The 14,064-nt window shown below is 49.3% G+C and overlaps 1 protein-coding gene across 1 annotated transcript in view; it reads left to right on the forward strand.

The window, feature by feature from the left end:
- The window catches only part of LOC130042585 (tensin-3-like), a 64,508-nt gene extending 54,350 nt beyond the window's left edge, over window positions 1-10,158 (forward strand). Inside the window, exons 2-5 of the mRNA XM_056134749.1 lie at window positions 2,033-2,085; window positions 3,514-3,685; window positions 5,064-5,114; window positions 10,006-10,158. Of these exons, the coding sequence (XP_055990724.1) occupies window positions 3,536-3,685; window positions 5,064-5,114; window positions 10,006-10,050 (246 nt within the window). The 5' untranslated portion in view covers window positions 2,033-2,085; window positions 3,514-3,535 and the 3' untranslated portion in view covers window positions 10,051-10,158. The remainder of the gene's footprint in view (window positions 1-2,032; window positions 2,086-3,513; window positions 3,686-5,063; window positions 5,115-10,005) is intronic.
- Window positions 10,159-14,064: the final 3,906 nt, after the last annotated feature.

Below are 14,064 nucleotides of genomic sequence, written 5' to 3' on the forward strand. Positions count from 1 at the left end.
TTTTGGGTTTTTTTGGCCACCCCCATTTTGCTCAGGGCTTGCTCCTGGCTCTGTGCTCAGGGATCATTTCCGGCGGTGCTTCAGGGCTATATGCGGTGCCAATGGGGACTCAAACCCAGGCTGGCCAAGAGCATGGCAAGCATCTTCTTGGTGCAGTTGTATCTGGCCCTGGAAACTACCTCTTTGAACAAGGTCGCAGAAGGCATCTTGATTGTTCCAGAGCTCCAGGGAGAGGAGTTGGAGTTGTCCAATAATATAGATGAATTTTGTGAGTGATTTTCCCAGAAAATGATGCTTGCATTGCCAAGTCACCTGCTTCCCGTGTTTTAAATGCTTTTCATCTGTTTTGTCAGGCTGTCCTTAAGATATTAGATTGGTGCATGTCTCAGGTTATTATTCCAAGTCATTCTTGGAGAAGGTGCTCAGAGCTCTTTGGCCGAGTGCACAGCTGGGGAAAGAGCACCTGGAGTGGTCAGGGAGGAGGGAGACAGCAGCCGAGTCCACCCTAGCGACTGATGGGGTGACAGATGTCATAGCCAGAACGCCCTTACAAACTCTTAAAAAAACCCAAAAACCAACCAACAGCAAACCTTTTTATATTTTATCTTTGCTTTTCCAGTAGCTGCAGCCAGATCTCATTGTTCATTGTCTTTCTGCTCTGAGACATAAAGGTTTGGAGCTGAACTCTGAGAAGGTCAGCGGAATCTGTGAGGCAGCCCTCAGTACTACGGGCTTGCTAGGGACTGTGGCCATGGGAGTTTGGGGGACCCGCACCCTTGGAGGGCAGCACCTGCTCCTATTGTCTGGGGGCAGGGAGCTGTGGTAGGTGAGGTCCACACCGCAGGACTGAGCTGCACAGCCCCAGTGCCACTGTGACAGGCCCTGGGAGGTCCTGCTGGGCATGTGGAAGACGGCCGGCTGTGTCCATGGTGTGAGGAGGCGCTGAGCCAGTCTGTGAGTGGAGGATGCTCCCGCCAGCCCTTCTGTGTAGTACTGTCTCAGGTCACTGGTTCAGACATGGTCTGGCCAAGTGTGGACTGTGTTGGCATCAGGAAAACCGTCGCTCTCCATTCGGCATTGGGTTTCCTGTCTTGTTCCCTTGTTTCATATTCTTGAAGTCCTGGGGACTCCAAGTGAAGTCAGGACTGCGAGGTTATGTCTGAGAAGGGTCCTGAGGTCCAGGTTGGAATGGGGGTGGGGGATGGAGAGCCAGCGTCCCCAGGTCCTGCTGCACTTTTAACTCAGATCACTCACTGGGTGTGGACTCAGGATGGTCCAGACGCAGGGTCCACAGACACAGTGGCCTAGAGGGAATTCCCAGAGAATGGAGAGGAAGGAGGCAGGTGGGCGGAAGGGCATCAAGGCCTGTGGAGGTTCTCTGGGGTCCTCCTGCCCTGCCTGCTTCCACAGGCCCTCACCCTTCCTCCTGAAATGTGGGAGTTGACTCTGACTCACACAGTTGCTGGTGCAGCTCCTGAGACAGTGACCAGAACCACTCTTCGGTATCATCTGAATGCCAGGATGGGACTTTACGCATGATGTAGCCCATTTAGACATGGAGACACGTGCATGCACAGCGGTGTGAGAGCAGAAGAGACATGTAATCTCTCATTTCAGCCTCCTTGTTGGTTAAGGTTTGAAACAGAATGAGTAGATATAATCAAGAATCCTCTTGCAGGTGAACTCGATCGATAGCCATGCTGATGGTGCCAGCACTGACAGAGATCTCCCGGGTCTGACAGACAGTTGCCTGTGCTCAGTGACTAACTGTCCTCACTGTGTCACCACAGAAGTCTGTTCTGCAGCTGCTAGTTAATAGCATTGGGTCACTTGAGGTCCTCGGTTCTCGGGGCTGAATATCCTCATTCGCTCTGGACACTAGCAGGTGATAACCACGGCAGTAGCCAGAGTGTTTGAGTTCCCATTTATGATTAAACCGGCAGCAGCTGCCTTTGTTCCCTCTCAATGGGACCTGCTGTGTGTGACTGGCCGGCGATGGGGACATCTGAATGATCGTGTTTGCTGTTTGCAGGTTCTGCGGCTTCCCCTGCCACCTGCAACTCTCATTTGTCACAAACCGCTCAGGTGAGTCTGTGTGTCTGTTTCTTTGTCCCAGTTTCTTCTCCGGTCTCTGACTTTGAATTTACCCCTAGAGTTAGGTACTACTATTTGATAATCTAGTTCTCTTTTCATCTCAAAAATTAATTGGGGTGTAGTTCAGCAGTAGGGCACTTGCTTTGCATGTATAAGGCCCTGAATTAAATACCCCAAATAAAAAGTAACTGGGAGGCATCACACACTATATTCATGCTGCTTTTCCTGGCGGATGCATCCTCCTGCTCTTATATGCCCCATGTAGTGGGTAAATCTTGTCTTTCAGTCAGCAGCTATACTGCCATGGCTCGATTGTGAAGAAGAAAATTCTGGGAGGAGGTTCTACTAGATTCTTAATTGAAGAATGTGTCCCTGAAGGGCTGCCATCAGGGACATTATCCATTTTTTTTTAGCTCATTGTGCAAAAATTCAGATTAAAAAAAAATTTTTTTTTGGTGGGGCACACCCAATGGTGGTCAGAACTTCTTTCTGACTCTACACTCAGGGATTACTCCTGATGGTGCTCAAATGGGATGACAGGAATCGAATCCAGGTTGGCCACGTGCAAGGCAAGTGCATTACCTACTGGACTATTGCTTGGGCCCTTGATCTGATTTTTAATGTCATCAGAACCGGCTTCCTTCCATGTCTGGCTCATTGGGAGAGAAAACTCAGATGCAGGGGTGCATTGGAGAAAAGTTCATGCATCCCTCTGATTTAATGGTGGCTGTGATTGTCATGGGTTGGACATTTTCCTTTTGTCCTGCCACCACCTGGAGCATTGCAGATATGGGCCTGAGTAGTGAACCTGTGGTCCCTGTGCTGAGGGCGGCAGGACGGGAAGCCCTGCAGGGCGTAGCCATGGTTTCCCAGACCCTGGGACTCCTCTGCTCTTGACAGCGGTATCCGTCCTCCTCTTACTCCTTTCTGGGCCCGGAGCTCGTCAGTAAGTGTCTCTCCCAGGGAAGTGAGGGTCCTTCCACTGCCTGCTCCGCTTGCCTCAGGGGGTCTCATTTCCTGTGGTTGCTTCAACACTCACCCCTCAAGCTGCAGGTGGACAAGCTGGTCTGTCTCTGCTGGCATATTTCCTCTCCCCAAGGTGCTTCTTGCAGCTGTTGACTGACACTCAAAGCTGGGACAGGTGCTCTGTGGCTACTGCTCTGACCTTCCTCCTGGCCAGGCTGGCCCAGAGTCCGCACGCAGCTTGCTGGCCAGCCTCTTCTTAGTTTTCCTGACTGCTGGCTTGCCTTGTCCCAGCTGAGCCTTGAAGGAAATGAAGACTTCTTCCCTCTAGAGGGAGGAACAGTTGAGAGAGGAAATTTCAGGCCTTGATGCGTGTCCCCTGCCCTGTGCCCAGAGATGGTGACCTGCACGTCCTGTGTGGCTCCTGGCCCCGTCTCACAGAGTCCCTCTCTCCAGGTTGCCAGCTCTGAGTTGCACCATGGAAAACAGCCACGAGCTGGACCTCACTTACATCACTGAGCGCATCATTGCCGTGTCCTTCCCTGCGGGCTGCTCGGAGGAGTCCTACCTGCATAACCTGCAGGAGGTCACGCGCATGCTGAGGTCCAAACATGGGGACAACTACCTGGTGAGTGGGGGCCGTGGCCGAGACGGTGGTTGAGCAGGTATTAGCTGCCCTCGCCCCAGGCACCGTGTGGGGGTGACTGCAGCCCACCCACCTCTGACCTCTGAGTCCAGCAGCGTTTGCAGGGTTTTGGCGTGCACCAAGAATTGTGCAGGGACTCCTGTCCCCTTGGACGTGACAGGGAAGCGTCACTGTTCTGCAATGTGGCTGCCCCACCATCACCATGTGGGGGACCCCCACCCTGTCTTGCTTCCCCAGCTCCAGCACACGGCCTCAGACTGTCCCCCTGGCTGGCAGGCAAAGTGCCACCTCCCTCCTGTAACTGGAGGGTCATGTGAGTGTCCCAGAACCCGGTGGCTAGTGCATGGGTCTGAGGAGCAGTGTGGAGGGCGCTGTCTCATGCCAGGATCTGCCACGTGTGCCCCGGAAGACCTGGTATCTGGTGGCGGTGGCACTGTCCTGCTCACTTTCTCGTGTGGTGATCCCTGTGGGGTGAGTCAGCCTTCGGTCCGCCCTGACCTCCCTGTGAGACGCAGCTCGTCTTCCCCCTCTGTCCACATGTTCGTCCCAGAGGACTGCATGGCCCTGTCAGACTTCTGCAGCCTCTGTTGGGCCTGAGCTGGTGACCATGGCCGGCTGGAAGAGCTGTGGCCCTGGGTTCCTCTGGGAGGAGGACGTGTGTGAAGGCCCACCCGGCCCTGTTCTGAGTCTCCACTGTCTGTTTCTTAGAACTTTGCCCCACCCCCATGCCTTCCTGGGTAGTCACCTACTCCAGTCCACAGAACTCTGATCACCCACAGTCCACAGAGACCCTGGCAGGGCCCAGGGCTGCCATGTACTGGGCTAGGGTCGGCCAAAGTTCTTTCCAGACCATTCAGGGCCTCCTTGGGGCCAGAGTGCCCTTGCACCGTCCTGTGAGGGAGAATCATGGTCTGTTTTGAAAGAAAGGCTGAAACTGGGTTGTGCATCTCCTGAGCTGCGAAGCCTGTGAGAGTGAATCCCCCTCAGACCATGGCTAAGAGGATGAGGCCCGCTCAGAAGGGAAGCTGGGGCCCTTGTTTAGTGGCGCCATGGCTGGGGCTTCTCTCCACTCTGATCAGCATCTGGCTCTGAAGTGACGGGGGCCTGGAGCTGGATTTCTACCCCCCTCATGCTCCCATGAGTTTCTCTTTAGCTCGCTCAGGATGTGCTTCGTCCGGGCTTGGCGCGTGCGCCCTGCTCGGCTGTGCGTGTTGGTGACTCAGCAGGCTGTGCTCTGTGCCCCTGCTTGTGCCGGGTTGCTCCTGGGCAAGCTAGACTTCTCTTGCCACCTGGAAATGCCTGTTCTATTTTGTGTTTATTTCACGATAATTACATTTCTATACGTTTCAATTTTTTGCAGGTATTAAACCTTTCAGAGAAGAAGTATGACCTGACAAAGCTTAACCCAAAGGTATGGACGTGGCAGTTTTGTTCTGTTTCATAAACTATCCATGGACATTGTTTCTGCTGCAAAAGCTTCAAACTTTGTGTGATGTGACTCAGTAGTAGGTTAAGGGTTGGTCCTGGTAGGGATTCTTGTTTAAATGAAATACTGCTTTTTTGGTTTGAAATAATTATAAATTCACAGGAATTTGCAAAATGAACATAGAGATTTCCCTATATTCTTGACTAGGTATCCCCATGGTCACACCTTGCATGTTCAACAGTAACATAGCAACATCTGGAGTGCCAGAGAGTTGAGCCTATGTTGTTTGCAAGCAACCTACCCATTGTACGAGTGCAAAAGCCACGAATTGCATTCAGCCATGGGAGTTTTATGGGGGTAGGGGGTTGGGGAGGAGGGAGAGAGAGAGAGAGAGAGAGAGAGAGAGAGAGAGAGAGAGGGAGAGAGAGAGAGAAGACCATTGGGCAAGCTATGGTATCTCTGTTCGCACACAGTTGACCCATGTACTTCAAGTGTTTGAACTGTGTAGGCCTATGTTTATGGGGATCTTATAAGCAGATATCATAAACTTAAGGTATTGATAAATAAAGGACAAAACTGCAAATGTACGTTTTTTAATGATTTCTCTCTCCCTCTTTTGGGGTTGGGGGACACACCCAGCAGTGCTCAGGGATCACTACTCACTCCTGGCAGGCTTAGGGGACAATATGGGGTGCCAGGGATTAAACCCGGGTCATCCACATGCAAGTGCTACCTGTTGTGCTGTCACTGTGGACCCTCTTTATGATTTTCTTGATAATGCTTTCTTTTCTCTAGCTTACATTATTCCATGAGTACAATAATCTTGTATTACAATGCAAAAATACTTGTCTTTAGCTTTTAGTTGGCAAGACTTAGTTGTTCAAGATTATATTTATAGTATAGAATAATAATACTATAATAATACAATAATATAGTATAACTATATTTCATATGTTGAAATATTTTCCAACCATTATGATAAAGCAAGTAAGAAAACAGGGGCTAGAGAGAGTACAGCGGGTAGCCTTGCATGTGGCCAACTAAGGCTGGGTCTCCAGCACTTGGAATTATGGTCGCCTGACTATACCAGGAGGGACCCTGAGCACCAAGCCAGGAGAAGACTCTGGCCCCCCAAACACAATATTCACCAAAAACAAACAAGCAGTTAGTGGCCTGTTTTAATGCTAGCTGAACGCAGGATTTATGCTTCATGTGCTTCAACTGTGCCAAATTTTGACTTAGAAGTAGTCCAAAGGGATTCAACAATGTTAACAACTATGACCTCAAGGAAGTGCAAGGGGGTTATGAATTTTCCTGCTTTCTGGCAGTTTTCTGTGTTTTCTGTGAATTTATGCTATTTCTGTTGCCTTTATGTTAAGGTTCCTCTGAACCCTTTAATTAGAGGGGACAGGAAAGGGAGTAGTGATCAAAAAGTGTCCTAGGATCTGCATGTGCAGGTCCGGATGCTTAGAACTGCTAGTCTCATGGCAGATCCACTGAACTCTTCTCACATAACTCATGTCAGACCCACTGAACTCCTCTCACACATGACTCATGTCAGATCCACTGAGCTTCTCTCATATATGACTCATGAAGGTACACTGAGCTTCTCTCACACATGACTCATGTCAGTCACACTGAGCTCTTCTCACATGAGTCATGTCAGACCCACTGAACTCCTCTCACATATGACTCATGTCAGTCACACTGAGTTCCTCACATGACTTATGTCAGCCACAGTGAGCTTCTCTCACACTTGACTCATGTCAGTCACACTGAGCTCCTCTCACATGACTCATGTCAGACCCACTGAGCTCCTCTCCATTGACTCATGTCAGACACATTGAGCTTCTCTCAGACATGACTATGTCAGTCACACTGAGCTTCTCTCACATGACTCATGTCAGTCACACTGAGCTTCTCTCATGTGACTCATGTCAGTCACACTGAGCTCCTCTCACACGACTCATGCCAGACACACTGAGCTCCTCTCACATGACTCGTGTCAGTCACACTGAGCTCCTCTCACATGACTCATGTCAGACACATTGAGCTTCTCTCAGACATGACTATGTCAGTCACACTGAGCTTCTCTCATGTGACTCATGTCAGTCACACTGAGCTTCTCTAACATGACTTGTGTCAGTCACACTGAGCTCCTCTCACATGACTCGTGTCAGTCACACGGAGCTCCTCTCACATGACTCATGTCAGACACATTGAGCTTCTCTCAGACATGACTATGTCAGTCACACTGAGCTTCTCTCACTGACTCATGTCAGTCACACTGACCTCCTCTCACGTGACTCATGTCAGACACATTGAGCTTCTCTCAGACATGACTATGTCAGTCACACTGAGCTCCTCTCACATGACTCATGTCAGTCACACTGAGCTCCTCTCACATGACTCATGTCAGACACACTGAACTCCTCTCACATGACTTGTGTCAGTCACACTGAGCTCCTCTCACATGACTCATGTCAGACACACTGACCTCCTCTCACGTGACTTATGTCAGACACATTGAGCTTCTCTCAGACATGACTATGTCAGTCACACTGAGCTCCTCTCACATGATTCATGTCAGTCACACTGAGCTCCTCTCACATGACTCATGTCAGTCACACTGACCTCCTCTCACATGACTCATGTCAGACACATTGAGCTTCTCTCAGACATGACTATGTCAGTCACACTGAGCTTCTCTCACATGACTCATGTCAGTCACACTGACCTCCTCTCACGTGACTCATGTCAGACACATTGAGCTTCTCTCAGACATGACTATGTCAGTCACACTGAGCTCCTCTCACATGACTCATGTCAGTCACACTGAGCTCCTCTCACATGACTCATGTCAGTCACATTGACCTCCTCTCACATGACTCATGTCAGACACATTGAGCTTCTCTCAGACATGACTATGTCAGTCACACTGAGCTCCTCTCACATGACTTGTGTCAGTCACAGTGAGCTCCTCTCACACGACTCATGTCAGACACACTGAGCTCCTCTCACATGACTTGTGTCAGTCACTCTGAGCTCCTCTCACATGACTCATGTCAGACACATTGAGCTTCTCTCAGACATGACGATGTCAGTCACACTGAGCTTCTCTCACATGACTCATGTCAGTCACACTGAGCTTCTCTAACATGACTCATGTCAGACCCACTGAACTCCTCACATGATTCATGTCAGTCACACTGAGCTTCTCTCACACGTGACTTATGTCAGACACACTGAGCTCCACTCACATGACTTGTTTCAGTCACACTGAGCTTCTCTCACACGTGACTCATGTCAGACACACTGAGCTCCACTCACATGACTTATGTCAGTCACACTGAGCTTCTCTCACACATGACTCATGTCAGTCACACATGACTCATTTCAGACCCACTGAGCTCGCTCACACATGACTCATGTCAGACACACTGAATCCTCTAACATGCCTGACTCATATCTGACACAATAAGCTCCTATCACACACACGACTCATGTCAGACCCACAGAGCTCATGTCACACCTGACTCATTTCAGAGCCATTGAGGTCTTCTCACACATGACTCATGTCAGACCCACTGAGCTCCTCTCACATGACTCATGTCAGACCCACTGAGGTCCTCTATATGGAACTCATGTCGGACTCAGTGAGCCCTCTCACACATGATTCATCAGACCCACTGAGCTCCTCACATGTGCTATGACTCATCAGACCCACTGAGCTCCTCTCCCACATGACTCATGTCAGATCTGTGAGCTCTTCAGCACAGCACAGAATTCTCTCTGTGATGTGCTGTGATCAGTGTTGAAGGTTCTCCCAGAAGATGTTTGTTCTAGACACGTGCCCTCTGGCTGCTCCCAGATGCTTCCTGGGCATGCCTTCTGCATTTCTCCAAACTGTGATTGCGTCTTTTAAGAGGAATTTGGCAGCAACTATGGCCAAGAATTTGGCTGGGAGTCAGGGGCCTGGAGGGTAGGGTTCCTGGAGTCCCCTAGGGTTCCTGACAGTCAGTCACCATCCTTATATGCCCCACAGGCCAAAGGGCTGGTTCCATCTGAACCCTGATCCTCACAGAGCGAGAGACTACACTCGGAAATGGAGGATTCGTGGCCTCTGACCTGGGGACTGGGCAGCTGAGCAAGGGGAGGCCGGGCGCCTGGAGCCTCACACTCAAGCCTGCATCTCAGAGAGAGGTCATCGCCAATCTGAAAGGACTCGTGCGATGCCCCTGAGTCCTGTGGTTCATACACACCTGAGAGAAGCAACAGAGAGTGCCCAGGTCCCAGGAAACAGCAGAGTCCCCGATGCAGAAATGCTCTGGAGGACCCCTCAGGCTCTCTCTCACTCAGAGCCCCGGAGGCAGAGGGTCTCCAGGATCCACCTCAGAGACACATGCAATGACACCCCAGTCCACAGGGCGATGGGCTTGAGTCTCTTACACCCCATGACCCTATACCTGGAGCTCAGATCCTGGCCCAGAGTCCCCCTGCTCTCTGTGTGGCGCCCCCTGTGGCTGCGGGCGGTAGTGCAGTCAGGCAGGGCTGGGCAGTGGAGCTGTGAGGCCCAGGGACCCTTTCTCAAGCATTCAGTTGTTTGCTTCCATGGAAAGGAGATAAAGCAGGAGAAGGAGGCAAAGGGGAGCAGCTGTGACTCTCTGCCAGAGAGGGAGTAGAAGGTGCCCTGACTAGTGAGAATGGACAGAGGAGTGGAATTGCTCCATGGGACATGGAGCAGGAGGTACATGAAGAACGTTCTGGTGGAGCGGCTGCTGGACCGTGTCAGAACGGGGGAGGCTGCGTGAGCCTGATGGAAGAAGGGTCCTCTGTATGCAAACTCCTAGCCCCTTCCCTAATCTTGCACCCCCAGAGTGCTGACACCTGTCCCTGCAGGGCCTTTCTGAAGCCCTTCTGAATGTGACCAGGGAAATGTACTTCTTTTTCTTTCTTAAGAAAGGAAAAGAGAAGAAAGGAAAACAAAAGAAAAGAAAGAAAAGGTAAAAAGGAAGCCCCCATGGGCAAAGCAAGAGGGATTTGCAGAGGGCGGGTGGGGGGGAGGCAGAGGGCGGGTGGGGGGGAGGCACAGCTGACGGGGACGCGGGCGAGAAAGCCTCGCTGCGAGGCGGGGCGGGATCTCTTGGGGGCGGGGCCTCGGCCGCGCGCAGGCGCAGGCGCAGTCAGGCTCAGGTCGCCGCCTCCGCGCCACTGGGTCGCCGCTGCGCGTGCGCAGAAACTGCGCCGCGCGCGCCGAACCAGGTCCCCGCTGCCGCCGCCGCCCCCGCTGCCGCCGCCGGTACCTGCCGCTGATGCTCCCCGGCGCTCCTCTCGCAGCGCCTCGCTCTGTCCTCTTGTCCCCCGGCTGCGGGACGCCCTCCCCGGCCTCCTAGCTGCCGCACCGCCCTCCCGTCCTCAGCGCTTCGCCCAGCGCCCCCGGAACGGCGCCGCCCCCACCCCGCCAACGGCTCCTTTCCGGACGGTCCGGTTAATCCGCACTATCAGAATTACTTAGTTTATTTTGCTTTTTGGGGGGTCACACCCGGCGACGCTCAGGGCTTCCTCCCGGCTCTGCGCTCGGGAATTACCCCGGCGGTGCTCGGGGGACCCTGTGGGATGCTGGGAATCGAACCCGGGTCAGCCACGTGCAAGGCAAACGCCCTCCCCACTGTGCTCTCACTCCGGCCCCCCAGAATTGCTTTACGAATTTTAGTTTTGGGGCCACACTCCGCCTGCGTGGAACCACTCTTGGCGGGCGTTGGGGACCATGTGGGGTGATGGGGCTCCAACCTGGGGTCGCCATGTGCACGGCAAGTGCCCTACCCAAAGTGCTATTGGGGTTTTTCTTTGTCCCAGAATTATAATTTAAAACAAAATCATATTGTAGCCGGATATCTTACACTTTTTTCTACATGTGACCTCATTTCACCCAAGGCACTTATGCACAATCCAGGCATATCAAACATTTAGTATCACGGTGATGGTCACGGTCCTCCCGTTGTTCATCAGTTTTTTCGAGCGGGCCCAGTAACATCTCCATCTCCATAGTAACTTCGTGGGCTGGAGCAATAGCGCAGGTAGGGCATTTGCCTTACAAGCAGCCAACATGGCCGACCCGAGTTCGATTCCTCCGCCCCTCTCAGAGCCCGGCAAGCTACCGAGAGTATCTTGCCAGCACGGCAGAGCCTGGCAAGCTACCCGTGATGTATTCAATATGCCAAACACAGTAACAGTAAACATTTAGTAATAATTACAAATTTATTGTGAAACTCGTTTTGCTACATTTACATTTGGTTATGCAACCCCATACTGTGTCATGACCATATGGGACGATGATCTGTTTTAAGAAGCTATGCTCTATAGTCATATCAGTTTTATTGGGTGGTCCATTGGCTATGTACTTGCCTTACTTGGAAACGAGAACTTGATTGTTCTCTATTTTGTTGTAAGCGGACAGATTGCGGTATTCATTCTCTTTTAGTTATATATATTTTGCTTTTTCTTGGGTCACACCCAGCGATGCTCAGTGGCTACTCCTGATTCTGCATTAAAGAATTACTCCTGGTGCTCAGGGGACTCTATGGGATGCTGAGGATCGCCGTGTGCAAGGTATATGCCCTATCCGCTGTACTACCGTTCCCACCAGTTAATTTTTTAGATTAGAGTTTTGTCTTGATATTTCTTGATAATATAAAATTGGAAGTCCTAAACAAAAATGATTTTTTTAATTTAAATTTTTCTTCCTTTACAACTGAGAACACTTCTGATAAGATTGATGCAACAAAAAATAGATGCCTGTATGTTCACTGAATAGTGAAAGATTTAGCTATCTAAGAAAAGCTATCTGATATAGCCCTTAGGTAGTATTCAAATGGTTTAGAATAAGTACAATTGATTATGATGCATATTTTAAAAGTGTTAAAAACCTTTAATTATACCTCTGCCAAGTTTTAAAATTGCTGTACTTAACACATTTTGGAGGCAATTTTATGTCACCTTCAGTGTTTAATGTTTATTTAAAGCAAGGCATAGGAATAGAAGAAGAAACAGGCGGCTCTTACTTGTTTTTCCCCTCTCAGTGTGGAGAATTTTCGGAAACTATCACAACTAGGTAGTATACTCTGTCTCTTCTGAAAAGTAACCACAGACACGTATACTTGTTTTTATTTGTAGTGCCAGTCCTCCATCTGGAAGTGAAGAGGAAGCTGCTGAAAATGGTGTACCTAAACCGGTAACATAAGGCTTTGGAATTCAGTCGCTTCCGTATTTAAAATCTGTAGATTTCTAGTTAAGAAGAAAGTCTAAATTTAGCTAGACTTTGGAGTATCCTGCACAATCTGGTTGTCAGGTATTTTTATTTGATGCACAGTGAAAAGAAATAGTGGGAAGGTATTCAGATGAAATAGAGTGTGTGCGGAGGTTTATTGCTTTCATTTGAGTTCTGTTAGATTATCACAGTTCTTTTAAAAAATAATTGGTTTTTTTGGTTTTGTTTTTAAGCAAGATGTTATTTATATGTTGGTCTCTGACCTCATTCACCTTCAAAGTGATGTTTTGCAGGATTAATTTACCATGGTCTTTTGGAGATTTTAATATATTCAATTATGGAGCGATAGCACAGCGGGTAGGGCGTTCGCCTTACAAGCGGCCAACATGGTCGACCCGAGTTCGATTCCTCCGCCCCTCTCGGAGAGCCTGGCAAGCTACCGAGAGTATTTGATATGCCAGACACAGTAACAACAAAGTCTCCAATGGAGACGTTACTGGGCCCGCTCGAGCAAATCGACGATCAACGGGAGGGCCTTTACTTTTTTTACTTTATTTCTATGAAACAAGGAGATTGGTACTCTGCAGGATTAAACTTGTCCTGGTAAAAATGTTTTTCCTAGGTTCATGTTTTTCCGTCTTTTTCAGACTCTGGCCCCTTCCAGCCTTTTGTTCCACATGTGGCCTGGTGGCCTGCCCTCTCCTGCTAATGGTCCTCTAGTCTCCTACTTTCTCCCACCCATGGGAATTCTGCCCGTTGCCCCTTGGAACATCCTGGTCTCATACTGTCTCTTATTGATAAATACTGGTTTAAATGGTGCTTTTTTGAAGTTAACTAATAGGATAGTATGGACAAAATAGCTGTTTAGAGCCAGAATAACACTTTCCTAAGTATGCTGATGTTTTTTAGTTTTTCAGATAAAATATATTCCCAGTCATTATGTGGCAAGACCTCTTCTAGCTATAAATGAATGCCATGACTGGTGAACTCTTTGGTAACATTTTGTTGCTTTTCAACCTAACACTGTGCCCAGTATGATTTTTTTTTTCTTTTCGGGTCACACCTGGTGATTCAGTAGCTCTGCACTCAGGAATTGATCCTGGCAGTGCTCAGGGGACCATATGGGATGCTGGTAATCGAATCCAGGGTCAGCCGTGCTCAAGGCAAATGCCCTCCCTGCGATGCTATCGCTCCAGCTCCATAATTAATTTTTCACTCTTATCTTCACATTCCTTTTGCCAAAAGTTCTTCAAATACCTACTTTTTATGGTTCTATCCGCTGGATATCTTAGCACATTCCCTTAGATCTTTTTTGCAAGAGAGAAACCTTTAAATATAAAGATATATTAGGCAGTCATAAAAAAACTTCTTGAAAGCGTCTTTTTTCACTTTTTTAGGTTTTAAAACACTAAAGTTACAAAGAAGAAATGGAAACATTGGTTTCATAACTCTAAAGCCATAGATGAAACAAATTGGTTACTTTTTCAGATACTAGACGTTGAAGGTGGATTATTGAATGTATTTTATTACTGTTTATGTTGGTATAGAAAGTGACTGAAAATGAATATGATAGTGACAGTGACAGTGATGATGATGAGGATGATGTTCATGTCACTATCGGAAACATTAAAACGGGAGCACCACAGTATGGGTAAGTTTTTAAATTTT

This window comes from Sorex fumeus, unplaced genomic scaffold (genome assembly GCF_029834395.1).
Source record: "Sorex fumeus unplaced genomic scaffold, SorFum_2.1 ptg000105l, whole genome shotgun sequence".
In the NCBI taxonomy this organism is placed as follows: Eukaryota; Metazoa; Chordata; class Mammalia; order Eulipotyphla; family Soricidae; genus Sorex; species Sorex fumeus.